Here is a 25,353-nt window from a genome sequence, read left to right on the forward strand (position 1 = left end):
CCAGATTAAGTGTTTACTGACAATTGACAGTGTAAGCGGACATCATCATCACTATTACAATCGATCTTCTCCACACAGACAAGCATAAACACACTCGACTATCACTAAATCAAATTTAACACACGTTTGTAATGACGCTAATTCAGTTTACAATAGGGTTCATTCGCTCAGTCAGCAGGTGGCAGTATCCTCGTACACTGGGGAGTAAACTGCCATTAAACGAACAGAAGAAGAAGAAAACATTTGCACATGCGCGGTACGGATCGGGTAGACCCGATTTGTACGGTCCGACTTTGCACATGCGCAGTAAGGATCGGGGAGTCCCGATCCGTATCTTTTTATTTTTCGTTTTTGTCTACATTATATTGAAATGCTTCATTATTGCAAACAATTTAAGATTTACTTATTATTCTAAACATTTTAACAGATACTCAGACCCATAACTATCGTAAAACGCTACGACCGGAAGTAGACACCTTTCGCGCATGCGGGGTACCGATCGGGTTTCCGGTACGGATCGGGTAGTGACACTCCTGTGTGCTATACACTACAGTGTACGCTGTACACCTACTTACTGGTTTTGTCGCATCAGTCTGTGTCTCTGAGTTAACTTGTGTTTCTCCTGCAGCTCCGGACCGCAAAAACTGCGCGTGCTCTTTGTGAGCTCGTTCCCGGCTCGTAACCAGCGCGTTCTGCTGTCAAGGGCGATAATTGGTTAAATGTGATCATGTGACTGATGCAAGCCAGATCCTTTTATTTAGCAAAACTGTGATTAATAGTTAAATATTATTGTTGAGGGGCACAGACAGGACTCCCCACGCACACATTAAAAAAATAAAAACTTTTTTTTAAAAAGTTGCCTCAACAAAAGGGCACTTTGGGCACCCATCAGGAAAGGGGCGGGTGCTCAAGCCCCTCTAGCGCCCCCCTCTGCACGTACCTGTTTTTAGCTTTAGTTTAATTTACACTGTAAATTAAACTAAAGCTAAAAACGTGTTTAATGTCTGTGAGTTCAGATGAGACTGGATTATGACTGATAATCCAGGGTGGGGGTCACATGACCTTCCGTGTTGTTTGCTCCACACACTCCAGTTGAGGTGCTTTTGCATATAAATGAATTGTTCACACAACACTGAATAAGCAGCAGATATCAGTTAGTATAAGTGTATATATGGATACAAGCGCAAGTATGACAATGTGCTCTTTCTTATGTTTCTTCTATCGATTAAGTTCGTAATCACTTTAATTTATTGAACATAAAAGATGTTTTTGAATAATTGAACCATGTCTGACCATCTCAAAGTTGTTTGTTTCTTGTATAAAGATTTATTTTGTAGGGATATAGTAGCAGAAGCAACCCTATGGTTTAGATACATCTCCTTGATGGACTCCTGAAGCTGTGAAGAAGTAAGTTTGATAGTAAATGTGCCCCGCCCCCTCACTAACACTGATCACTGAAATTAAAATCTGTGACATTAATCTATTTTTTTAATATTCTGTGGTTTCTAATCTGGAAAACAAAAGAAACAAAAACAGGAAAAATGTTCTCGTTTCTTCAGAAGTCACTTGGATGAAACGTTTCTCCCGCTGAAAACGTCCAGATGAACAGAATCAACTTTTGGAGAGGAAACAAACTCATTTTGGTTGCTGTGTCAAATCCTGAAAGTGGGTTTGTCTTTGATTCAAGTTAGGGTTTTTGGTCATTGAATAGGGTCACACAGGGTCCCCATGAAGATGGCAGGGCGAACGTGTGTTTGCGTTATCTGCGCAGTGCTGCCACCTGCTGGATCCAGCAGTCAACACACTGCATGGATTTTAGTTTGACGTGAAACTCTAATGAAGAGGAGGTGAGTGTGGGGGAGGAAGTAGAGGACTGTTCCGATCCCTTCTGAAAAAGAAGGAAAAAGCATATTTCATATCATAAAATTATTAAACTAATCAATATGTTTAATTTGCTAATAATAAAACTAACCAATGACGACAACATAACAATATGATCTTCTCCATCATCGTTTGCTTTTGAGCTGCTTTTTCTTCCTCGCTACCCTTTCATCCACTCTGCTTTAATCTTCCTTCTTATCAGTCTGTTTTTATTTTCCTTCTTTTCTGCGCTTTGTATTTGTTGGAATCAGCCAATGAGCATGCAGAGACTCACCAGGTGTTGCAGCAGCTCGTAGTTGTGTGTGATGACTTGGTGTCTGATGTCAGGAAGGAGATCTTCAAGCTTCTTTGTGCATTGCTCATACTGAGTGAGTCTGTGGGCCACCGTGGTGCTCTGACCAAAACAAGGACCAATAAATAAAATGAGCTTTGAATCTCACACAACATGCCAAAGCTCAAAGTGAAAGTGTGTTATTATTGTGTAATAGCAACAATTATTTTGATACATCTTATCTGGATTTGAATATTAATGCGCCTCCTGCTGTTAAATAAAGACATGTGATTTGAGTTGTACCTGGTTCAGGTAAGCAGGCGTCTCTTTGCACGGCTCAAACGGCAGACCTTTCAGATGCGCCTGCAGCAGAAACACAGGTGTGAGCGAGACTCATTAAACTGTTTCAAATGGGTAAAAATGCACATTTATTCAAAGAGAGTGTCGTGTGGACGCCTGAGCGGCTCGTGTCTCACATCCTCTTTCAGGTAGCTGTTGTATTTTTCCAGCGCCCCGTGGAGGTCCTCAACGATGCTCTTCATTTCAGCGTTTGGTGGTAATGCCCGACCTGCAGCCAGCTCCACCAAAACCCCGAGAAACAGGATGAGCAGGTACTCACAATGCACTGCAACAGAAAGAAGAGCTTTGGTTTCAAACCGCAGAAGCGAGACTTGTTAATCTCACCTGACCCTGAGATAACCGGGTGTTTGTGGGCTTTACATAAAATCCTGTGACCAGTGACTCAGTCAGCTACCGGCTGTGAGATGGAGATCTTAAAAACAGATGCTGCCAATGACTCTGTTAAAAAAACTTTCCGTAGGATGTCTTTGGCTTTATTGGGTGATAATAAGTCTATTAGGCAATAGTGACTCACAGTGAACAGGATATACTGCAAAAATACTTTAGAGGTGGAGTTTAAATCTAATTCATAATGGGAATGAGACCCCTCCACGGGTCACGCAGGGCCGTCACACTATCCTGTGTCCCCCACACGATTAAACGACGTTATTTTACCTATGAAAAAAAACAACGTGTTGTCTGTCAGCTGTCTCCCTTCAGTTAAAGACTGAAGGTGTAAAGAATTTAAATCTATAACTACTAAATTAAAGGGAAAGAAAAAAGGACATATTGTGTCATTTGCATATTTTTCGAATATCAAGTCAAGTCAAGTCAAGTCATCTTTATCTATACAGCACATTTAAAAGACATCAAGTGTCGGCCAAAGTGCTGAACAGAGGGATAATATAATAAAAGAATTAAAATAGAAAGAAAACATTTAAAAAATAAAAAAAAAAAGAATTGTAAGACATGTAATATCAAAGAGATCCGAAAGCCTTGGAAAATAAGTAGGTCTTAAGATTCGATTTAAAGACTTCCAAGGATGAAGAGGATTTTATGAAGGGGGGGAGACTATTCCAGAGTCTCGGGGCGGCAATGGAGAAAGCACTGTCATCTCTAGATTTGAGCTGGGAGCTGATAAAACCATCTGACTGGAGGAGCGCATTTATTGATACAATTCTGTAATGATCAATGTTGTAGAGATTGGAATATCACACTGTGCATTTTCTTTTTCTTTCGTGGTATTTACAAGTTTATAATGACTGTTATAAAGCTCAAATTTCTCTACCTTGTTTGTCTGCAGTGAAAGTTCTTCAGATTACAAACGTAAGTAGGTGAACCTTCAAACACAGTCACAGCACATACAGGCGCGTTTTGACTATTTTTGATCGACCTGCTCCGTCGCTCGTTTGTCTCAGATCGTCCTTCACTCGACTTTAACTTTACGCGCAGAAAAACACGCAGACATCGAACAAATTATACTTGTAATTTATTTTGTTTCGTTCATTGCTTTATTTTGTGGAGTTTTGTTTTCAGTTCAGTTTCATTTATTTTAGTGTTTAGTTGTTTTTAGTTTCGGTGCCTTTGATGTTTCATCACCGTGGCGAGCGGAAGAAATATCAGAATGGAGATTTCGACACGCGCTCCACGCGTCTGTTTAAGGAGACGTGGGAGTTTAAAACCTCCTGATGTTAAATTTGACCAAACTAAGAAAGAATAAATTAAGGACGTTTCCTGTTGAATTTTATTCATGCGCAATATCATTTCAGATCGTTTTCATTTGTTTCGACTGTACTTTTAAATTTTTATTTAAAAACATTTTTTGTCATCGCTAGTTTGTGCTGTAGTTTTATTTAGTGAAATAGACCTTTGCGGACTCTGCGCACCTTGCCTTGAACCACAGAGAGAGGAACACGTTCTGTGCGCAATTTACGCGCACACATGGGCGCTGCTGGCGAGAACATCACCCTGACATATCGGTCAGCGGGGTCACAACGACCGGCGGACCCCTGCTCTGCTGACCGCCACGTTGTTAAATGTGAAATTTTCAAATAATTAAAAAATAATTCGGTGACATTTCTGCACCTGTCAGATTAAAAAAGAGCAACTTTAATCTTGCTTCATATTCAAAACACAAAAAGTGAAAAAATACAAAGCAAATGGACGTTTTTCCTTCCAAATAAACCATAAAGTCCAATAAAATAAATAAATAAAATCTATAAAGTGTAGAGGAATTATTTGTCGGATTTCTCAAGTGTTTTGCAAAAACTCCACCAAAAGAAAAGCACAAACGTTTCTGTGCTGCGGAAATTACAGTGAAAGAAATTTGTTTAGTTTTTAGTTTCAGTGTCAGGCTTATAAAATATATCGAGTAATCTGAGTACTTCCAGGCTCAGTAAGTTCACAATGAAATCAGAAAGTCACGAAGTCAAAGTTTGACTCTCCCCAAACTTCACGTCTCCTAAATCAAAGAATCCGTTCGGCCTTTTTCAGACTTCATTCAAATAATAATTCGTTTCGTTTTCCATAATGAAATTCCAAGAATCCACAGCAAACACCAACTCAGTGCATTTAAACACTGGTGGCGCAATATTATTATTTTCTTCAAATAATTTTCTAATCAAAGATCAAATCAGCCTCAGATATTTGCGAATGAAAATCAGTTTATTTGTCATCATAAATCCAAAAACTGATGAAATCACTTTGCACATACAGGTGACGACTGATGACTGGATCACATATTTTCATTTAATCTTTATTCTAAGCAAAGATCATTTCAAACTACACAAGATCTCACATACTTTATATAACAGCGCCTGTCACTGGGAAACTGCACACACTTCTTGTGCATGACAACATGTTTTTGAGATAATAATAATAATAATAATAATAAGGACAATTAAATTTGCCCTTCTGTATCATTTTCCTGATTTACCTTCGAGCGCTTTCATTTTTGCCTTTGTTTCTTTCACATGCAAATCAGGACCTAACTTCATTTCAGGTATTTCTGCTTGTTCAAGCATGCAGATGTTTAGCTGTGCAGCTCATCCCAGCTGCTGGGAACAGACATGCATTTGGTTGGCAGACAAATATTGAGATTCAAGCACAAACTCTAAAAAATGGTGCAAAAAATATTAAGAATAATAGTTTTAAATGTTTGAAATAAAAGGTAAGCAAAGGTAAAGAAGACATTTAAAACTGACTTGTTGTCCTGTGATGGTCCAGACTTCGGTCCCTGCTCCTCTGGTCTGTGGTCCTGTCCTGTGGAGGCTGTGATGTGAGCTCTTCATGCTCCTGATGCTCATATTTAAGCTCCGTCTGTCGTGTGCTGAAGCAGATTCCGAGGAAGCCGTCGGCTCGCTTCTCAGAAGGTTTGACATCAGTTTTTTTTCTGCTAAGTCACTTTCCAGGACGATCCGGAGACTCTCAGAGCTGAGTCAGAGTTACACTGAAGGTGTTTCCTGCCTGCACGTCATGTCACACGATTAAATAAGGGAATTTCCTGATCTTCCTTATTATTCACATTTCACAATAACTTTGCGTTTCATCACTTGTAGTGAGGCACTTACTCATACATACATTAAATAACCACAAAGCACAGAGATGTAAAAAGAAAACAATACTTTAATACTTTTTCACTCTTCTAGTAGTGAAGATCATATATGGCACATAAAGCTTTCAGAGAAAATGCTGATTGGACAATATTTGAAAGCCTTAAAATTCACACGTTTTGCAAACCACTGTTTGCTGCACTTGGTAAGTGGACTGGCATTTCCTTCAAAAACACTTCGCACTGCACGCATGCAGAGATTTATGTTATTAATGGTGTTTAAGTGCAGGCGGCACAGTGTGGGTGGCCGTCTGCGTCCATGTGACAGGCTGGTGAGCTGTCCAGGTGTCCCGCACCTCTCGCCCTAAGACAGAGAGAATGGATGGGGCGTGTTTATGTATTACATTTACGCAACAATACAGTCACACAGACGACCATCGCAGGAAACGATTAGCTGGAAAAAAGTTGCCTTCAGGGCTTTTTTAATAGTAAAGCATTTAGGGAGCTGAGAAATAGTGGAAAGGAATTTTTGCCCCAAGTGGAGGAGTGTCTGCAGAGCTTTGCTACAGTAGCACCAAAAATGTGATCAGAGTGCTGTTTTATGCAAATAATGAACATTTGGGGGGGTTGTGACGTTTTTCGGTCCTCACATGAACACCTGCAGGCTCGGCGGATTCTTCTCACATCCGAATTTGGAAATAAGTCACACGTCTGAGGAAAAGATTAGATGTCTCAACCGGCTCGGGATTGCGTCAGTGTTCCCCTAAAAGAGAGGGAGGAGCAGGGCTGTCGGCTTTGTTAGACAGTTTGAACACCTACAGGAAGTGTTGAAAGATGGCTGCAGGGTGACTTGGGTCCAGGTTCGTGTTCACTTCTGATTAAAAATCTTAAAAACAAAAAAACAAATGAAGTAAAATGAAGAAGAAGAAAAATAAAAGTGTCACCGTTTTTCTTTTTAAGCTGACACATTTGACCTGAACATCCTGGATTATACTGTTTGAATAACTCCTGAATAATCCAGCCTGCTTATTCATTCATCGTGTCTTTGTTTCCTCACGGTGAGTCACGTTGTTTGACCCACGTTCCCTTTCACTTTGTGATTTTTAAAGTAGCTTTTCCTTGGAAAAATGAGGGTTTACAAGCACTTCAGTTTTACTGCAGCTTATTGTGGTGGGCATGAACGTGATGCAACTCACTCAGTCATCCTGCTCGGTTTGCTGTTCACTTCTGTTTAACATTACTCTGATTCAGCGATTAATCACATCTGAGTGATGATGAAATTACATTTAAATTTGTAGAGGAAACGTTTCAGGCTGCAGGAATGCCGTGTCGTCATTTTCTCTGCTTGGATGTGATTCTTTGGAAGTTTGAGGCAAACACGTAACAACCCTGTGTGTCTCTGCTCTGTGACCAGGGCCTGTCGCCTGCTATTCTTACACTCTCTTTGTTTTCAGGCCGCTGCAGCTGTGTGCGAGCACTTCGCCTGGTGGCTCCTCCGGGAACAACGTGAACAGGAAAGAATCCAAAGACACACAAAAAGATGCAAAACAAGCAGAGAGAGACTTTGTCTCTAGAAAAAACTACAAAGTGAGACAGAAAGACAACGAGATGTCGACAACACGTCTGCGTCTCCGCACTCGTGATCTCCTCTGTGAGTTTACTGTGGGTCGCTTTTGCTGCACTGCAAACAGGAAGATTTAAATGATCTTTATTGTCAACAAAATAGAGTCAAGAGTCCCTGCAGAGTCAAGAGAAATTTTGAATAGAATTACAAAAGAATCCAATATGAAAGAGTCATAAACACGATGTCTGCACAGTATTTGTGAGATTGGAGGAAATTACTTGTAATTCAAAGCTGCTATTTAGATCCTGTATCTTTTGCCTGATGGCTGCATTTGGAATAGATTATAGGGGGTATATATATATATATATATATATATATATATATATATATATATATACCCCCTATAATCCAAATATATATATATATATATATATATATATATTTGGATTATAGGGGGTATATATATATATATATATATATATATATATATATATTTGGATTATAGGGGGTATATATGGGACCCGCACACAGAGGCAGTAGCACCGGAGGCTCTCGATAAACATCGATAGCAGGACACCGGCAGCTTATGAGGGATGTTATTTTTAATGTATTCTGTGTACTTTATTTTGTTTTGTATATATGATATTATTTCTAATCTTATTCTATTGTTGCTGTTCTTCTGTTTCTTAATCTTTACTGCTCTTAAATTGTAACCGTGACCAAAACATTTCCCACTCGTGGGACTAATAAAAGTTTATCTGGTATTAATTTCGCTGCTTTTCAGCCACAGTAGACACACTCCAAGTCCTCCAAGCTCCGGGGGAGGTTTACTGAACAAACAGTAAAAAAAAGAACCGGGGTAACAAAGGGCTTCTGTTTTATCCTGGGTCCTCATCCAGCCACAAACACATCGGGAGTGGAGATGATGGAAATTTGGGTTCAATGTTTTGCATCAGGACATTTCAGTTCATGGTGGTAGAGCAGCTGAAACTGTCTCGTCTGAACTTTATTTGATGCTGTTTGTCTAAATAGTAAAAGCAGACAAAGACTCGCTGTAGAAGAGAGCCAGAGATGAATAATAACTCAGATCACATGCAGTGAGTAAAGAAGAACTACTCATGTTCATCATGGGAATCCCCCGGCAGCCTATTGCAGCATAACTAAGGGAGGATTCAGGGTCACCTGGTCCAGCCCTAACTATATGCTTTAGCAAAAAGGAAAGTTTGAAGCCTAATCTTGAAAGTAGAGATAGTGTCTGTCTCCTGAATCCAAACTGAAGCTGAAGGCTCTGCCTCCCATTCTACTTTTAAATACTCTGGAACAACAAGTAGCCTGCAGTGTGAGAGCGACGTGCTCTTGTACTGCACTGGAACATCAAAATAAAACAAAATCACAAACTATTCAACATTTCATGAGGAAATCTTTATTATCAGATGTTAATTAGCAGCTAAATTAATTTGTTTTTTCTTTTGCACACAGATTTTTTCAGGTTCTGGATCAGCTGCAGTGATGCACAAACATTCGGGGCTCCGATTAAAGTCTGTGGCCCCTCCATCCAGACTGTCACCGTCAGGACGCCATCTGCTGGTTTCATGGTCCCACAAATGTCTCTGAGGGGTTTTCACACTCCCACGCAGTCCTCCAAGATATAGCACAATGCTGAAATTACACGATGTGAGTAACTGCCTGATGTCGAAGAAGCGTAACATAAAGTTCAACGAGCGAAACAAACAGGCCGCAGTGACACTTGTCTCAGTTTCGATTCAGCTCTTTGTGTTTTAGAGTTTGGCTTTTCTCCGTGGCTAGCTAACGGACCAACAACAGCACAAAGACGCGTGGCGCTCATATATTCTACACCGGCTCCATCTGACAGGCAGACGGGCCACGCCCACACGTGAGCTTCCTCTGTGGGACCAGAAAACCAGCTTCAGGTGTCAGCAGTGATGTCAGCGTCCGGGACATCACGTTTAGGTTTTCTTCCAGGTGCTGTTTTTGCAAAATTTTCCAAACATTTCCTTCAGCTTCACAGTCTGAGGTCACTTCCTGTTTCTCAGTGCCTGCTAAGAGTTCCCAAAATGCTAAGCAGCAGCAGCAGCAGCGTGAGGTGAGGGCGTGTGGGCCCTGCAGATCCAACCAGCAGCAGGTGAACCCCCTCCCTGTCTGGGATCATGGTTTGGGCGTCCTGCAGTGCGCTGACAGCGGCCATGCTGGAGTTCAGGTCTCCGCTGGCGATCAGGTCGAACACGCAGGCCTGATAGTAGACGTCTCGAGCTGGAAGCAGCGCCGCGCAGTGGTCCTCAGCGCTGAGGGCGGTGGACACCAAAGGGTCTGACGGTGGGGGGTGAAGTGTGTTGAGTCTCTGGGAGGGGGGGCAGCCCCACACGCACAGCTGCAGGTCCTGCTCGGGCCTGAACGCCTCAACGACGCCACGTGGCGAGAGGACGGAGAGGCCGAGCGAGCGGCCGCTCTGACGCACCACCAGGACCGTGCCGACGTGCACCGCTCGGATCTCGGCGTGCCGGCCGGGATTCAGAGAGCGAACCGTGAGGCTGCGATGACCTCGCCACTCGCCGCTCCACATCGAGCCGTCAGCGAAGGCGGCGGGGACGTTATCCAGCTCGGCCTGGTACAGCTGCTGGTCGATACACTGACGCCAGTTCTTGAAGATGATGGTGATCTGAGAGGAAGAAGACGACATTGAATGTCGTTTTCCATAATAGCTCCACGATTATTTTCATAAATGTTTGTTTCTGTTACATTTTTATTTATTTATTGGGACATTTTGTCAGTTTTCAGCAGGTCTGACATTCATTTCTCTCTTTTCACAGCACTGGGCTGTAGTTTATCGGTCAGCCCTGCAGCAGACTGACGGCGTGCAGCGTGCACCCCCCCCCCCCGACCGTAAGTTGAGGTTTGCATGAGAAGCTGATGGTGCATTTGAGTGCTCCTGTAAGTGTCAGCACTCACCTTGGTGAGAACTGTGGCGTACATGCCCCCCCTGGCTGGCGAGCTGGTGGCTTGTACGTACAGATACTCATTGTCAATGAGAGGCCACGCCCCCGGAACGGCGCATGTGTGGAAGTCATTGTTGAACGTTCTGATGTGCGGGTCTCCGAACACGCTGCAGTGCAGGTATTCAGGCGTCTGCCCCTCCCTGCTGAAGAAGCTCCTCTCATAGAGGCAGGTGTCCCCCGACAGCGTCTCAGCAGGGGGGGCCCGGGGCTGTGCCGTGGGCCCGACCCGGGGGCAGCGATGCTGGATGAGCAGATCTTCGATTCCTTGGACCGCAGAGTGGTAAGCGAGGTCACCGCGACACGCTCGCGACAGCCTCTTGGTGCACATGGCGTACGAGCGCAGGGCGCTGCAGTAACCGGCGTTCGCCGCCTGCCTGCTGACAGCTGCTGCTCCTCCTCCTGCTGCCCCACCGCCGCTGCCACTACTGCTGCTGCCCAGGTCCAGCGTTGCAGCCACAAAATCCGAGTTACACCTCAGGATATGACAGGAAGCTGTAACTGATAAGAAGGAGAACGTGTTTAGCATAAACAGGCTCACGGACACTCGAACTACGGCTCCCACCATGCAGTAGTTTCCACATTTGCCTGATCAGCAAATGATCTCCGGTTTAATTCTGGAAGGAGATACAAATCCCTCTGGAATTGCATCAGAACTGCTGTGGCAATCCTTTGTGAATAAAGGAGGAGCTCAAAGTAGCTTCTTCTTACACGGGTTGACTCTGGAGACACAAGTGGACACTGGAACTGCAAGTTTTGCCACGTCCACGTTGACTTTTTGACTTTTACCGTCACAGTTCTGGAGGTTGCTGAAAACCAGCTTCATGCAAGTGAAGCCAAATAAGGAAAAGCTATCCTGGGTGCACTGAACTGGCTTCCTGTTTAGTCTCCAGGAGCCTGTAATACGATAATACTGCAGTCTCAGCTTTTTCTGGACTGAAATGATGTGAAGAATAAATATAAAAATATATTTCAAATGTAGGACTAGTTTACTTTGAAGTTTGATTTGGTAAATGGTAAATAGACCAGACAGGTCGCATCACTAACAGAGAGAGAAAGACGACAATGAGCACTCACATTCACACCTGTGGACAGTCCAGGTCTCAAACTCTCGGCCCGTGGGCCACTTGCAGCTCCCTTAACCTCTACTTGGTGTGAAGAAATATTTTTTTTTAATCATTATTCAAAAATTCTATTAATATGAAGGCATGGGCAGTGTAGTCCGTGCTGCAGGGAGCATGGACTGCTGTTATGTGTCTGTGAGCGAGGGAGGGAGAAACAGGAAAAGTACGAGCTGTCATCGAGCAGAAACGGGAGCTGGAAGCATGTAAATATAATAATAACCACTGCAGCCAAGAAGAGAGCCTGACGAGCCCAGCTGTAAGTAAGCTATTAAGACTCGACTGTACACCGTGTTCGTGTTTTCCTCCAAAAACAATAAGTTCTGTTGGAGCAGCCTTTCAACGCCTCTCTCTGTCTCTGCTAGCAAAGTTAAGTACTTTTTTAACCGGGCCATACTCTTTTCTCTTCATTTGTATGTTTTCGGCATAGTCGTGATCAAAGAAAATCCGTTTCTCCTTTATATATACAGGCTTCTTCCATGCAGCGTGTAGGATTTGTTCTTTAATATTGAACTTTAAGAAGCGCACCACCGTTGATCGAGGGGGCGCCCCCGGCGGCGGCTGCACTCCCAGCGCCTGGTGAGCTCTCTCCATCCCTAGGTTCTTCTTGCTGCCCAAGTCCACGCCGTCCCCCAACTCCGATATCATCATGCTTTCCAAATACCTTAGCATGGAGGTGCCTTCTATGTTCTCAGGGATGCCATATATCCTTATGTTATTACGGCGTGAGCGCCCCTCCAAATCCGTAACCTTCTCTTGGAGCTGCCTCTGGTTATCCAACAGCTGAACAATGGCATCCCTCACTCCAATGTCCCATTTCTCCTTCCACACCATGTTTCTTTCCATTTCTTCCAGACGTTTCCCCTCCTCCTCGATCCTGCTTGTGGCAGCGGTAACCTGTTGATTTATCTCGTGTGTTAACTCGCTCATTTGGGCTTTCATGTCCTCTTTCAAACTTGTTCTCACGAGCGATAGCTCCTTCTTCATTTCTGCCTTAAGGTCTTGCATGCCCTCCGCCACTACTTCACTCACCACCTGTCTGAGGGGGCCTAGCGCTGATGTTGTGGCCTCCGCCGCCATCTTCTCGCCCTCTTGCTCGGGGCGTGTTTCATTTGTCTTACTTTCAAGTCGCGTTTCTAAGCTTCGGCCTGGGGCTCGTCCCTTCTCGTTTTTATCTCCGCTCATTATTCTTGAGGGGAAAGTCTCTTTTAATGGATTATATTCTTGAATTGCGGATTATTTTAGCTATCGATGCAGGAGCTCCTGTTTATGCTGCTACTCTCGCCACCATGACACCGGAAGTCTCGCTAGCAAAGTTGACCCAGACAACAAAGTAAAGCTAGTTTTCGGCTACGAGCCGACACAGAACCCACCGTATTAGCCAGAGGTCCCTTTACTACCGCGGCAATCGTGGCTTAAGAGTTGGGAGGTCGCCTTGTAATCGGAAGGTTGTCGGTTCGAGCCCCGGCTCGGACAGTCTCGGTCGTTGTGTCCTTGGGCCTACTCCGTTGCCTACTGGTGGTGGTCAGGACGGCTGTGGCTACAATGTAGCTGCCATCACCAGTGTGTGAATGGGTGGATGACTGGATGTGTAAAGTGCTTTGGGGTCCTTAGGGACTACTAAAGCGCTATACAAATACAGGCCATCTACTATGGCTCGGAGCCGTACACCTGGCTGAGGTACAGTAAAGTACAAACATGTTGAGGCTGTGTTAGTTCAGATTAATGTGAACACTGATGTCTGCGTTTTTATTTTGTTAAATACGAACAAAATGATAGAAGTGCTGCCACGAGGAGAAGGAGCTTTGTTTAGTTGGTGGACCAATGAAAGGCTTCAGTTAGTTAAGAGTGAGAAAACGATGCATTCACGTTTGCAGTTTTGTCGTGTTATACAATATTTGAAATTTATTTGAAACAAACAAACAAAACACAACATTTCAGGAAATATCAGTGGGTGGTTTCTTGTTTGTTTGATTTTTTTGTACTACTTTGAGCACTAAAGTGATCCTCCAATGAGATGACGGTGCCAGCAGCGGCCCACGGCTCATTTGAGTTTGAGACCCCTGGTATAGAATCACCATTAACCTAACTTTGGACCGTGGGGCTGGGAGAGGACCTGTACATGCCACACAAAACAAGGATTTGAACCCAAGACCTTCTTGCTAACCACAGCGGTTTAAACTCTTTGCTGCTTACAGTTAAATTTAAAAAAACAACAGGCATACAGACACATCTGAGCATCTAAGACAACGACTGTTTGGGATGCATTTCCAGCCATACATCCGTGTTTGATGGATCTTTCAGGAATTTTGCTATTTTCGGGAGAACTGGTCAGCAGGTGGTGCTTTCATACATGCTGATCTATGACAGAGTCTGCTCTGGAGCAGGTGTGGAGTGGTGTTGTTGCTCGGAAAGTCCAAAAATTCTAGCAAAAAATAAATCTTCAGGAGAAAAACACAAGCTTTTAAGAATCCACTGGCACTCTGTCTCTCTAATGAGAGGCTTTTATTTTGAAGGCCCTAAGCTGCTGCTAAAGGCTGATACCTGAGACATACATTGATTAATATTTAAAGGATCAAAATAACAGTTTGTGGTTATTATCGCTAATGGCTTTCCACTTCCTGTTGGACTCTCAAGATGAAGAACTCTCCTGTTTTGTCTGTGGTGTACTGGGCAGTCTTTTGTTTGTGTGTGTGTGTGTGTGTGTGTGTGTACCTTCAGGTAAAGAAACCTGGACGAGCAGCAGAGTCAGGTGGATCCAGCACTTCCACAGCAAGGCAGCCCAGAGCGCCATCAGCAGGCTCACAGCAGGTCGTTCAGTCAATCAGCACCAGTCTGAAAAATGCCACAGACACGTGCCACACTCACCTGTCTGTTACCTGTTAGCAGCCAAACCCTGTAACCCGCCTCCACTTGTAAATGAGCTGGTTTGCTCTGATAAGGATTTCTGATCATGATGATGCTCTGAGTGGGAACTGGTACCTCTCTTCCCCTCTCATGATGCTACTCAGTATGATTCACTGGCAGGCTCATGTGATAATTAAATATTACAGTCCATCAGTGATTTCTCTGCACATGAGTTCATCTGTCTGATTGCAATCATCATTCTCTTTAAAACTGATCATCAGAGTTCGCATTAATTCTGTGGTTGACTGAAACCAGTCACTAACGTAATTTTGACTTCCAGGTAGGGGTGGGCGATATAAACGATATACGATAGAAACAATATAAATTTGGCCAATGATAGAGATTTTGACCATACTGCTCTACCGGGATAGCGCATGTTGATGACGTCACCAAGCGGCGCCTGTTCTGGTCAAAAGCATTGCAGCGGCTACAACCATTATCATCTGCAAATTATGGCGACAGTCATAGCAAAGAAATGAACCACTTTTGAAATATGGGGAAAGCCAAAAACTGCGTTTCCTCCACTTCCGTAACATTGATTCATTAATGTTGAATTCTCTCGCAGCTGCTCTGTTCCCATGTTGTTGCAGTATATTAATGACTAACCTCGTATTGTGGATGAATGATCTCAGTTGTTCTCCTGACTGAAGTTTGGCCCGTGTACAGCATCCTGCTATGCGACTGCATTTGTCCCTGACCACCAGAATCCCTCACGCTAACTTTTATCGAGTGGAAACAAAGTTAGCGTTCATCCTCCAGCTTCACTGTGCTAATGTTATGCTAACATAGCTGTTAGCTAGCAATCACGTAGCACAACATTATATACCAGGTAGTCCAACTTCAGTAACCCTACAAACGTCACTGCTGTTTAGTTTTCTGTCTTCATTTATGTTGGAAGTGATAGCAGAGCTGTACGTTTGAATTAGTTTACAAAGTCTCTCAGTCAGAACATGGTATAAAATGTTTAGGTGGAAACTAGCGAGCTAACTTCCTGTTAACTTCTAACTCTGTTAAATTTAATAAATTATGTTTTCATCGATGCCTGGATGTTAAAATTAATTGTTACACCCGATAAATTTAATTAAAGATGAAAGAATTTAGACCGTTTTTAACTCTCAGTGTTCGTTTGACTTTGGGACCTGAATTAGACGGAGTTTTGGACCCAGATTCCTCCATGAAGCTCCTCACTACGGCAGCTGTAATGCTCTGACAATCCATCAAGCAGCGCGGCTTACCAAAGATGTACTAAAACATTTTTTAACAGATTTCTGCAGCCAAAATCGGTTCGAGGTCAGTAAGCACAACCAGAATTCATACATAAGGCACACTCTCGATTTTTGAGAAAATTAAAGGATTTTAAGTCCTTATAGTGTGGAAAATACGTTATACAGAAGAAAAGAATATATCGCGATATATATCGTTACCGCACATGCTTCAAATTATATCGCGATATAATTTCATGCCTACTTCCAGGCATGAATCCCTCCTTTCAGCACACTTCTACATGTTTTCAAATCCAGACTGTAGACATGCATAGACTGTAAAAGAGATTTCACCGCTACCCTCGAGTCACCAATTAGTTTTGTATCTCTGTGTTTTGGATTTTAGTGTTTTGGGTTTGTCCGAGCTGATGTGACCGTACTAAAACAAATATGTGGAGTGCCAAGTTATCAACTAATGCTACCACGCTTAGTTAGCAATCTGCATCCATAAACTATACAGGTAGAACACAGGGGCACAGATTCCTGCTAATCAGGCTAAGCAGGTAGCTTGTCAGACATCTAGGCCTCACCTAAGTTGGTGCGACAGTCACTGGATGTTCCAAGTGTGGTGATGAATCTGCATAAAGATGTGGGCTTGAGCACAGCCTTGGTTTGAAAATGTGCTCACCTAACAGCACTGTGTCTGCAGTGGAAACCTTCAGGTTTCTAGGGTCAGAACCTGGAGCAACATACAATACTGACTGAATCTCCAAAGAGGCCGAGCAGAGGATGTACTTCCTGCTGCAGCTCAAAAAGTTCAACCTGCCTCTGAAGCTGCTGATCTGTCTACACTCTGCTCGTCCGTCACTGTGTGGTTTGGATCAGCCGCCAAACAGGACAAGAACAAACTACAATGGACAGTGAGGTCTGCAGGATTTGAACAAATCCAGAATCGACACACACAACCTTTTCACACTCCTCCCCTCTAGGAGGCGCTACAGAGCACGCACATCAAAACAAGCAGACATCTGTAGTTTCTTTCCAAAGGCCGTCACGCTGATAAACACATTGTCTCTGTACTCAAACATTCAGCATTCCTGCTGTATAATAAATATACTGTACAGCTGTTTCATAATTTATTGATTATTGAGCACAGCTCCCTGGTCCACATTCTTAGTCAAAGGGCAGGTAGGCCTGACCGAAGATGTCTCTGAGTTGGAATAAACTTTCACTCACTCTTTTATTTTTTATTAAATCATTACTTTTTTTTGCTCAAACCTTTCTTGCACTTGCACAAATCCACTTAAATTCCTCTGTTGTGTTTGTTGTGCGTATGCCGGCGTGGGACAGTTTCCAGTTCCGTTGTACTGTTGTGCTAAGTTTGACTGTGCGATGGAAACAAAGAGTTATCTTATCTTATTCATGAAAACCTCAGGAACGGAAGAATGAGCAGTTCCTGTACTGTGAGTCAGCCACCGAACACTCCTCTGTGGAAGTGTCCCGACTTTTACAGCAGAAAAAAACAACACATTTCGGGCCTTCGGTGTGAGTTTCCCCCCCTCTAAACAAATATACAGACGGATCTTTGCAAACAGCGATCTACACATCTGAGGATAAAACATAAGAGTCGCATCCCTTTTTTTCACTTGCTGTGGAATCGTGTGACTGTTTTCTCACAGTAACACAGATGTGACAGAGCGCCACCATCAGGACGTTCAGCTCACCTGCATGATGCTCACTGGACCTTCTTCTTCTCCAGGAGCCATTAGAAACCCTGCACACACAAATGTCACATGACTCGTGATCACCTGAACGATTCTTTAACATTTTTTCAACCCTTTGATTTTTTTTATGTCATGGTCAACTTAGCTGCGCTGCACCGACACTTTCACTGTAGACTGTTTACTGTGACGTTCTTTTATTGCTTTTATTGTCTATGTAGTTTTTGGTTGTCTACATTTTTATTGTTAAACGTGTTTACCTGTTATTTATATCACAGTTCCCACTGATGCCAAAGCGCTTGCTCATAGGGATTGTTGGGTTTTCTGTTTACTCACCCGTGAGCTAACTGTTGTTGGCATTTGATTTGCTGGCTTGAAGGGGAGGAGCTAAAACAGCTCTTTAAATCTACTACAGTAGAACTGAAGAATATGGATTTGGATCGACTTCAAGGACAAGACGCACAACTTGTTTCCTCACTGCTTGCTTTTCTGTTCTCTCCAAACCACATTTATGGTCCCATTTCTCTCTGTTAACATTATTTATATGTTCAATGCAAATGCTGCTTAAAAAATGTAAACAACTGATTATCTTTTGTTAATTAATGATGATTTATCACTTTTATCTGTCTCACGCTCGTTTTTGTGGAATAAAGAAGTTAAAGGTGTGAAATTTGGTCAGAAGCTTTAACATGAGGCCTACCTGCTCAGAGTTGGTCCTCACTGATAAACTCAATAACAAAATTACTTTAGATCCTTAAATATCCTGTTTCTGCAGTTTCCTCCAAGTTAAGCAGATCTAAGTATTAATAAAAGAACGATAAATATTCATTCAGGTCAACCTGCCTCCTTTTTTCTCTCTGCGCTGTCAAATGGACTCTTGTCTGTTTGTCTGTGTTTTTTCCTACAGAGCAAACAGCAGCAGTCAGTGGGCGGGGCTTACTGTGATGCTTCCACACAGAACTTTGCAGACCGTCGTCTACATGTCGTCCCCGTGTGCTGTTAGCAGGAGGCAGTGTCAGAAATGCGTTGAACACCTCAATAAATTATTGATGTTGTTGTCCGTTCCACCACAGATCAGACTGAAGGCGACTGGTTTGTTCAAAAAGCTCCACAAACACATGAAGTCAGCACAAATGTGGAACTACTTCAGTAGGAGTAACGGTGTCACCAGGTCTGACCGGGAGACGCTGTGATTACAGAAAGGTGACCAGGCTGCTCTCTGGAGTTGTTACTGGGACACACACACACTTGGGAATGTGGGAATGAGGGGCCTCAGCAGGGGCCCCTGGGGGGGTTTCAAATATGTGACGCTGATCAGGGAGCATGCGGCTGTTTCCAGCATTTCCAGTCTTTATGTTGAGCTTTGAGGGCTTGAAATTGATCCTCAGTCAATCAAAGGATTTATATAAAAACACTGAACTGGTCCTTTAAAATAATGAGCAGCATGAGCGTGACAGACAGCTGTCAGCTGACCTCTTTAACAGCTGTGTGTGTGTGTGTGCGAGCTTGTTGTACTTGTCTGTTTACACAACTGCATGGTGAGGACTCGACCTCCTGCTGATAAGCGAGTCCCTATAAGGTGAATGATTCAATCTGAAGGTGTGTCCTCGGTTTAAGGTCTAATGTGATGCACTAATATTAATATGCAAAGTTAGGTTTGCTGCAAAAGCTCCTGGTCAGCGTCCTGTGTTTCCAGTAATGCAAACGTGAGTGTGTGTGTGTGTGTGTGTGTGTGTGTGTGTGTGTGTGTGTGAGGGCTAAATTTAAACCTCAGTTGCTCTGCAGAGTTACAGTCACACAGGCTTATAAATACCCACACACACTATGAGCAGTCTATATGTATGAGCACACACACACACACACACACACACACACACACTGGGAACATTTTTTCGAGCATGATGAGTCTCACTGGTCATACTGGTCACAGAATCCACTCAGGCTCTATAAATGTGTCACAGGTCATTTTCTCGTGTTTCTCACGTTTTAATCGTCAGTGTCCGAATGTAAAACGAAACCTTTACCAACCCTCTAATATATATATTAGATTATTATTATAATAATATATCCATCAGAGTGACGTCTGTGTGACTCGGTGGGTTTAAAAATCCAAAGGATGTGATTGTTGAGTGTCTCTCGTCTCAGCGAGCATTACTAGCTGCCACTAACTTTGAAACAGGGTGAATGACTCTCTGCACAGAGACTAAAGAGCTGCCCACTGTGTTGGGGCACAGCTCGATCTATACCAGAAGCTTCCTCGCGTTCCTGCCTTTCACAATAACAGCAGTTGACAAAATGTACATTTTGGTGATAGACAAATGAATAAAATGTCTTATAAAAGTACGACAAAGCAGTTTACCTTAAAACTCATGATTAAAATAAGAATATTAAGAAATATAATAATTAATTTTTTCTTGTTTTTGTTGTTGGACAAATGCATTAAAAACACTTTTGGTAAATAAACAAATAATTTGGATAAAATGTTTGGTTTTATAGCAGGACTGTGGTGTGCTGCCAAATCACACGCCACCGGTTTACAGTGAAATCGTGTAACTAAAGTGTTTTCTGTTGGACAGCAGCTGCTAATTATTAAACCACATGAATTCACTTCTGCGAGACTGTATTCATCAAACAAAAAGTGAAAAAGTGTGTCAGGGTTTAACGATTACACCAACGTGATGGTGAAACTACAAAGAGTCTCACTTGAGCCATGAAGGCGATCGTGGCTCAAGAGTTGGCAGCTCGTCTTGTAATCGGAAGGTTGCCGGTTCGAGCCCCAGCTCGGACAGTCTCGGTCGTTGAGTCCTTGGGCAAGACACTTCACCCGTTGCCTACTGGTGGTGGTCAGAGGGCCCGGTGGCGCCAGTGTCCGGCAGCCTCGCCTCTGTCAGTGCGCCCCAGGGTGGCTGTGGCTACAATGTAGCTGCCATCACCAGTGTGTGAATGTGTGGATGACTGGATGTGTAAAGAGCTTTGGGGTCCTTAGGGACTAGAAAAGCGCTATACAAATACAGGCCATTTATTTTGTAGTTTCACTATTAGAGCCTAAAACAGGAACAAATCCAAGCCCGTGCTCCAGAGCCAAAAGAAGAAAAACATAATTCTATATTTTTTATACTTTCAGAGCCTGAAATGAAATTTGCTAGAAGTGTGAACAAAAAGTTTTCCATAATTTATATTACAGTCCAAAACTACATGTAGGTGGTTTCTTCAGTGTAAGAAAAACTCTGTTCTGTGACGTCTGGACGCGTTAGAGGTGATACTAAACCATCAATATTCAAATGCTGCTGAAAACACACAATGATTTTATATTCTTTATGTTGAAGGTAAATACAGCCTCTTCTATAACTATTTTCCTGTTTTTGATCATTTGATAGTCTGTATCAGGTAAAATCATAACAAATAATAATAAAAATCTGATCCAAGTTTGTAATTTTCTTATTTTGTATTTTGTTTTTTGTCTCTTACCTTCTGCTGCTTCTGTCCATCCATGTCTGCAGTTTATTGAAGGGAAATCGATCCGAGCTCCTGAACCTGCTGCTAAAGGTCTCGGTCCAAAGCTCTCCAAAACTCTCCAAAACTCTCCTGGACTCGACTCAGATCTCAGACTCAGTCCAGGTTAGTGTCTGAGGATCGACCCACCCCGGGTCCTGGTCTGGAACTTGTGGTGCGTTCACACTGGGAGCTTCAGTTGTTCCTAAATAAGTCTGCAACAACCACCTGCTGCACGACAACTGTCCTCGCACACACACACACACACACACACACACACACACACACACACACACACACAGCGACGGTTTATTTATATTTCAGACCTCCATGAAGTCAAACTCTATTTGCATCCTGCTGCTGTTTTACTTGCTGTTTCTTTTTTCACATCTTTATAAGCGTATGTGTGGCTGACATCGAGCATTAGATGCAGAATATGAAAAGTGGCTGCACAAGACTTTAAGCTTCTTTTTGTACAATACAGTGAAAGAAGTATAATTTTACTACAGTACAAAGCGTTTAAAATACATTTTATTTTAAAGTAAGCTTTAACATTAAACATATGGAGTACGATATCTTTATTATGCAGATTATAGTCGAGGAAGAAAAAGTGTTTTAATGTAGACATACCTGCTGCTGGGGCTCAGCTAGCTGGGGATACAACAGGCCAACCCTGCGAGGGTAATGAGGGGGAGGGCCGGTGGTGCAGGGGGCAAACGCGGTTCCACGTAGCGGCAGCAGGGGGCAGCACTGTCACTTTGAGGATGCAGAAAATCACCTGCTGCTGTTTTAATGTCATCGTCATTCAGACTTGCGGCTGATGACGTCAGAGCTGAGGCAGGTGGGAGCTACAATCAAACACTGCGTCTGCAGGTAAACACAGGTGATTGGCTCCTCCTCCATCGGCCCTGGGTGAACTTCTGCGAGCGCAGATGGACGCTGCCGCAGGGCTTCCCAGGTTAAGTTGTTGGCCCTTTAAGCGTGAAGCGGGGCCCCTCTACGCCTCACTGAGCAGCTCCCAGAGCCTTTGTTAGTGTTTAGAAGTGGGGGTTTGTGGTGTGGGTGGGGTGGGGGTGCGGATTAAAACCAGCACCGACTGACTGGGACCCTCCACAGACCTGAAACAACAAGGCGACATGGACAGGCAGAGGGAGGCTGCACAGAGGTGAGCTCTTCTTCGTTTTCGCTTTTATCACAAGAACCTGAACTCATCACGTCAGCATGTGACGATGATCTGGTAAAAACACGTCAGGAGGGAGAAGCGGAACTTTTTAAACACTCGTCTCGCGTCTCTGTGAACCTCAGAGGCGAAATGTTAGGAGCTCCTAACCGCGGATGGATCTCAAACAGAGCTGAAACCCGCCAGAAAAAGCGCGTTTTACTTCAGAAGTTTGTTATAATATGATTGTGATGGCGAAATGTTTATAAATGTTTATGTCCAATCGGAAAATGACTTTTTGCATTGAATATAAAACTCATCATTTTCTGTATAACATGTTTATTTAGTTTTTATAACATCTTTCGCTGGAAGATGTTTAACTAAAAGAGCAAGTTGTTAACTTCACGTGTATTTATCGCGGTACAAACGTGTAAAACTTGTTTTCAGCTGTGTTTTTCCTAATTAGTGTTACCGTTTAAAATAAATTAAAGATAGCAACATGTGTTTTACAGACAACTTTAGAGAAAGACGTGTGTAACCTTTACACACACACATAAATCCTGTGAAGATTATTTGTCACATGTGGAATCACAATCCTAACTTTACTTTTCTCTTATTTACCTGTAACTTTCTGTAAAGTCATGATAACTATGGTCGATAAATAAGTTATAAGTTGTGTTACTGGCAGCTGAATGTTTTGTGTTTGGTTAAAAATGAAAAACAAACAAATAAAACCTGATAAATGTACAAAAATCTTAAAATTAACGTGTAGCTTTAAACAAAATAATACTACTCATGCATGTATTTCTGAGTTGTACATAATTACTATTATTACATGCAGTGATCCAAACTTTGTGTGTTGAAAGCAAAGCGTGCATCAGGGTTTAGTCTGAGGAGAGATTAGGATTACGAGCTTGTTCTACAATGTCAGCTATGATGTAATATCCTCTGTAGTCATGGAAACACGGCTGTGCGTTTCAGGGTGTGTGGCGCGTTTCCTCCCGGGGTCGGGCAGGTCCGGGACGTGGTGCGCTGTTGTCATATCTCCCCTCCAATATTGCACTCGTCCCGGCCTCCCCGGCCCAGGGGTCACGACCCCGCCCCCTCCCCTCCAGGCCGGCGAGACAGCAAAAGCAGCGCTGGAGCTCAGAGACGAGGTAGATTACACATCACGAGCTAACCCACAGTTTTGTCCTTCATGTTGTTACGAAGTTTAAAAGCTTAAACAAAAAGCTTTTATTGTTTCATTTCCGGTGATGAGGCCGCCTGATCGGAATAGCTCACAAAGCTCAAGAGCAACGATGAGAGCGACGTCGTGGATATTTAACCTGAACAAACTGTTTAGCTTGTTTACTTTAAACAGCTGGTGGACGGAGCGTGGGACAAAGTTGCGTTTGTTGTTTGGGCTGTTTGTAAAAGACTGAGATCAGAGTGACGCTGCCTTTACGTCATCAGCGTGACAGCAAAGCTGTGCGGCAGAGACGAGGCTGCACTTGCGTCACTGTGTCAAACAGCTTGTTGGGAAAAACAAAGGCTGATTCTTTTAACGCCTCTTTTTCACACACCTGTTCCTAAATACATTTTGCAGTCCATATATTTCTTTTTAGCAAAATATGGCACCAGAGGCGCCTTCAGTGATGCCGCTAAGGCTACGTTCACACTGCAGGCGAAAGCGCATCAAATCCGACTTTTTTGACCCTATGCGACCCATATCCCATCACAGCCCGTTCTCACTCCCGAGGCGTAACATGCCGACGTTTTGTCACGTCCCGCGGCGTTCCTGAGGAACGCGAAAGGAGACCTTCGGCGTTCTTATGCTACGCGGCGGGTTATGGCCGAAAACCAGTGCAATGACGCTCCCGCGGTAATAGACGTTCCAGCCCTGTATTCCAGCCCTAAACCTAACCTTATCCCTAGCCCTAACCATAACCTTTTTCCTGAGCTTTCCAGGACTTTAATGGTGTTAAATAGCGTGTTTCTAAGCGATTTGAAGAAAAAGAGCGAACATGTGTAGATTGAGTCCACATGGTTCTCATATTTCCTCATTTTGCCGAGGTCGTCATTTAGGAACGTGGTGGGTAGCCGAAAACGTAATATGTTGACGATTTGTCACCTAGCGTAAAATGTTACGCTTTGGGAGTGAGAACGTGTTGGTCATCATGGTGTGACAGTGTAAACGGCACAAATCCGATATTTTCAAATCCGATCTGGGTCACTTTCATATGGTACTGAATCCGATACATATCCGATGTTTTAGAAAGCTGCTGTTTGATGGTCAAGTCGCATTAAATCCGTCTTTTACGTCACTGACACAAGACAGACGCGATTATCAGCGCTGGAGAAGACATCGCGAACGCTTCCTGACCATCCAGTGTAGATGTCAGTGAAACTGTTGGGAAGACAACGTTGGAGAAACGTGAACATTTTATTTGTTCTGTATAATCTGCAGATTCTGACAGAAATCTGCAGCTATCCTTTGAAGCAGCGCTCCTCTAAAACAGCAATAAGGATCATTATTAGGTTATTTACATTATTATGTAAATAACAAAATAACTTAAAGCAAAAATTGGGAAACGTAAAGTCCGAAGTCTTTATATTAAGGCCATCAGTCAAACATACTGTTGCTCTGGGTCTAAACAGAGCGCGTTGTGTGTGACGTCTTCTTTTGCGCATGCGGCCGCTTTGAGCGTTCACACTAGAGCGCGTTTGCTGTCACATTTTATTTGTAGTGTGAACGAGCAGACAAAAAAATCGGATTTGATCAAAAAATCGGAATTGAGCATTAAGACCTGCAGTGTGAACGTAGCCTATGAACAGCTGCTTTCTGCTCGTGGCTTCTTACACGTCCTCCAATGCAGAAATACTGACAGTTAGCTCGTACGTGTGATTGGTGATTGAATTATTTACTTTTTTTGTCATCATCTGTCAACCGTAACACGTGTGTGATAATATCTTTGTCTCTAAATAAAAATGTTTGGTGATTTCAAACAGAAGTAGCCTTTTGAATCGTCTGTGGTTGATAATTGTGACAGCTGAATAGTTTAACGAGCGATTTGTTTCATGTGCAAACTGAACAGGCTGATCTGTGCGCAGGGCAGCGCTGCAGGCAGGTGCAAAGATGCAAAACGTGCAACA

At 43.2% G+C, this 25,353-nt stretch overlaps 2 protein-coding genes across 5 annotated transcripts; both read right to left on the reverse strand.

The window, feature by feature from the left end:
- Positions 1–523: 523 nt before the first annotated feature.
- Positions 524–7,967, reverse strand: LOC146509151 (uncharacterized). The gene is made up of 5 exons (XM_085176407.1): positions 5,695–7,967; positions 2,629–2,777; positions 2,456–2,515; positions 2,156–2,275; positions 524–1,888 (listed from the first exon to the last, which is right to left on the reverse strand). Coding segments are annotated over exons 1-5 (459 nt in total). The 5' UTR covers positions 5,696–7,967; the 3' UTR covers positions 524–1,759.
- Positions 7,968–8,128: 161 nt separating this feature from the next.
- On the reverse strand, positions 8,129–25,280 carry hjv (hemojuvelin BMP co-receptor). 4 transcript variants are annotated; one of them, XM_085176372.1, is made up of 5 exons: positions 21,036–25,280; positions 17,571–17,620; positions 14,453–14,572; positions 10,573–11,117; positions 8,129–10,282 (listed from the first exon to the last, which is right to left on the reverse strand). In XM_085176372.1, the coding sequence occupies exons 3-5, from the start codon at positions 14,529–14,531 to the stop codon at positions 9,656–9,658; spliced, it is 1,251 nt and encodes a 416-aa protein (XP_085032498.1). In that variant the 5' UTR covers positions 14,532–14,572; positions 17,571–17,620; positions 21,036–25,280; the 3' UTR covers positions 8,129–9,655. The 4 variants fall into 4 exon arrangements, with proteins under 4 accessions (XP_085032498.1, XP_085032499.1, XP_085032500.1 ...); XM_085176373.1 differs by lacking the exon at positions 21,036–25,280 and adding an exon at positions 18,268–21,027; XM_085176374.1 differs by lacking the exon at positions 17,571–17,620.
- Between the last annotated feature and the right edge of the window lie 73 nt (positions 25,281–25,353).

This window comes from Neolamprologus multifasciatus, chromosome 11, assembly GCF_963576455.1.
Source record: "Neolamprologus multifasciatus chromosome 11, fNeoMul1.2, whole genome shotgun sequence".
Classification (NCBI taxonomy): Eukaryota; Metazoa; Chordata; class Actinopteri; order Cichliformes; family Cichlidae; genus Neolamprologus; species Neolamprologus multifasciatus.

What these genes read in the sequence shown, in the direction of transcription:
- LOC146509151 (XM_085176407.1), bottom strand. An exon ending in ACAGCTACCTGAAAGAGGAT is followed by an intron (nt 2,516 to 2,628) that starts GTGAGACACGAG and finishes TTTCTGCTGCAG; the next exon opens with GCGCATCTGAAAGGTCTGCC. An exon ending in ACGAGCTGCTGCAACACCTG is followed by an intron (nt 1,889 to 2,155) that starts GTGAGTCTCTGC and finishes CTTCTTTTTCAG; the next exon opens with AAGGGATCGGAACAGTCCTC.
- hjv (XM_085176374.1), bottom strand. Translation starts at nt 14,531, where the DNA reads ATGGCGCTCTGGGCTGCCTTGCTGTGGAAGTGCTGGATCCACCTGACT. An exon ending in CCAGGTTTCTTTACCTGAAG is followed by an intron (nt 11,118 to 14,452) that starts GTACACACACAC and finishes CCTTCTTATCAG; the next exon opens with TTACAGCTTCCTGTCATATC. An exon ending in ACGCCACAGTTCTCACCAAG is followed by an intron (nt 10,283 to 10,572) that starts GTGAGTGCTGAC and finishes TCTTCCTCTCAG; the next exon opens with ATCACCATCATCTTCAAGAA.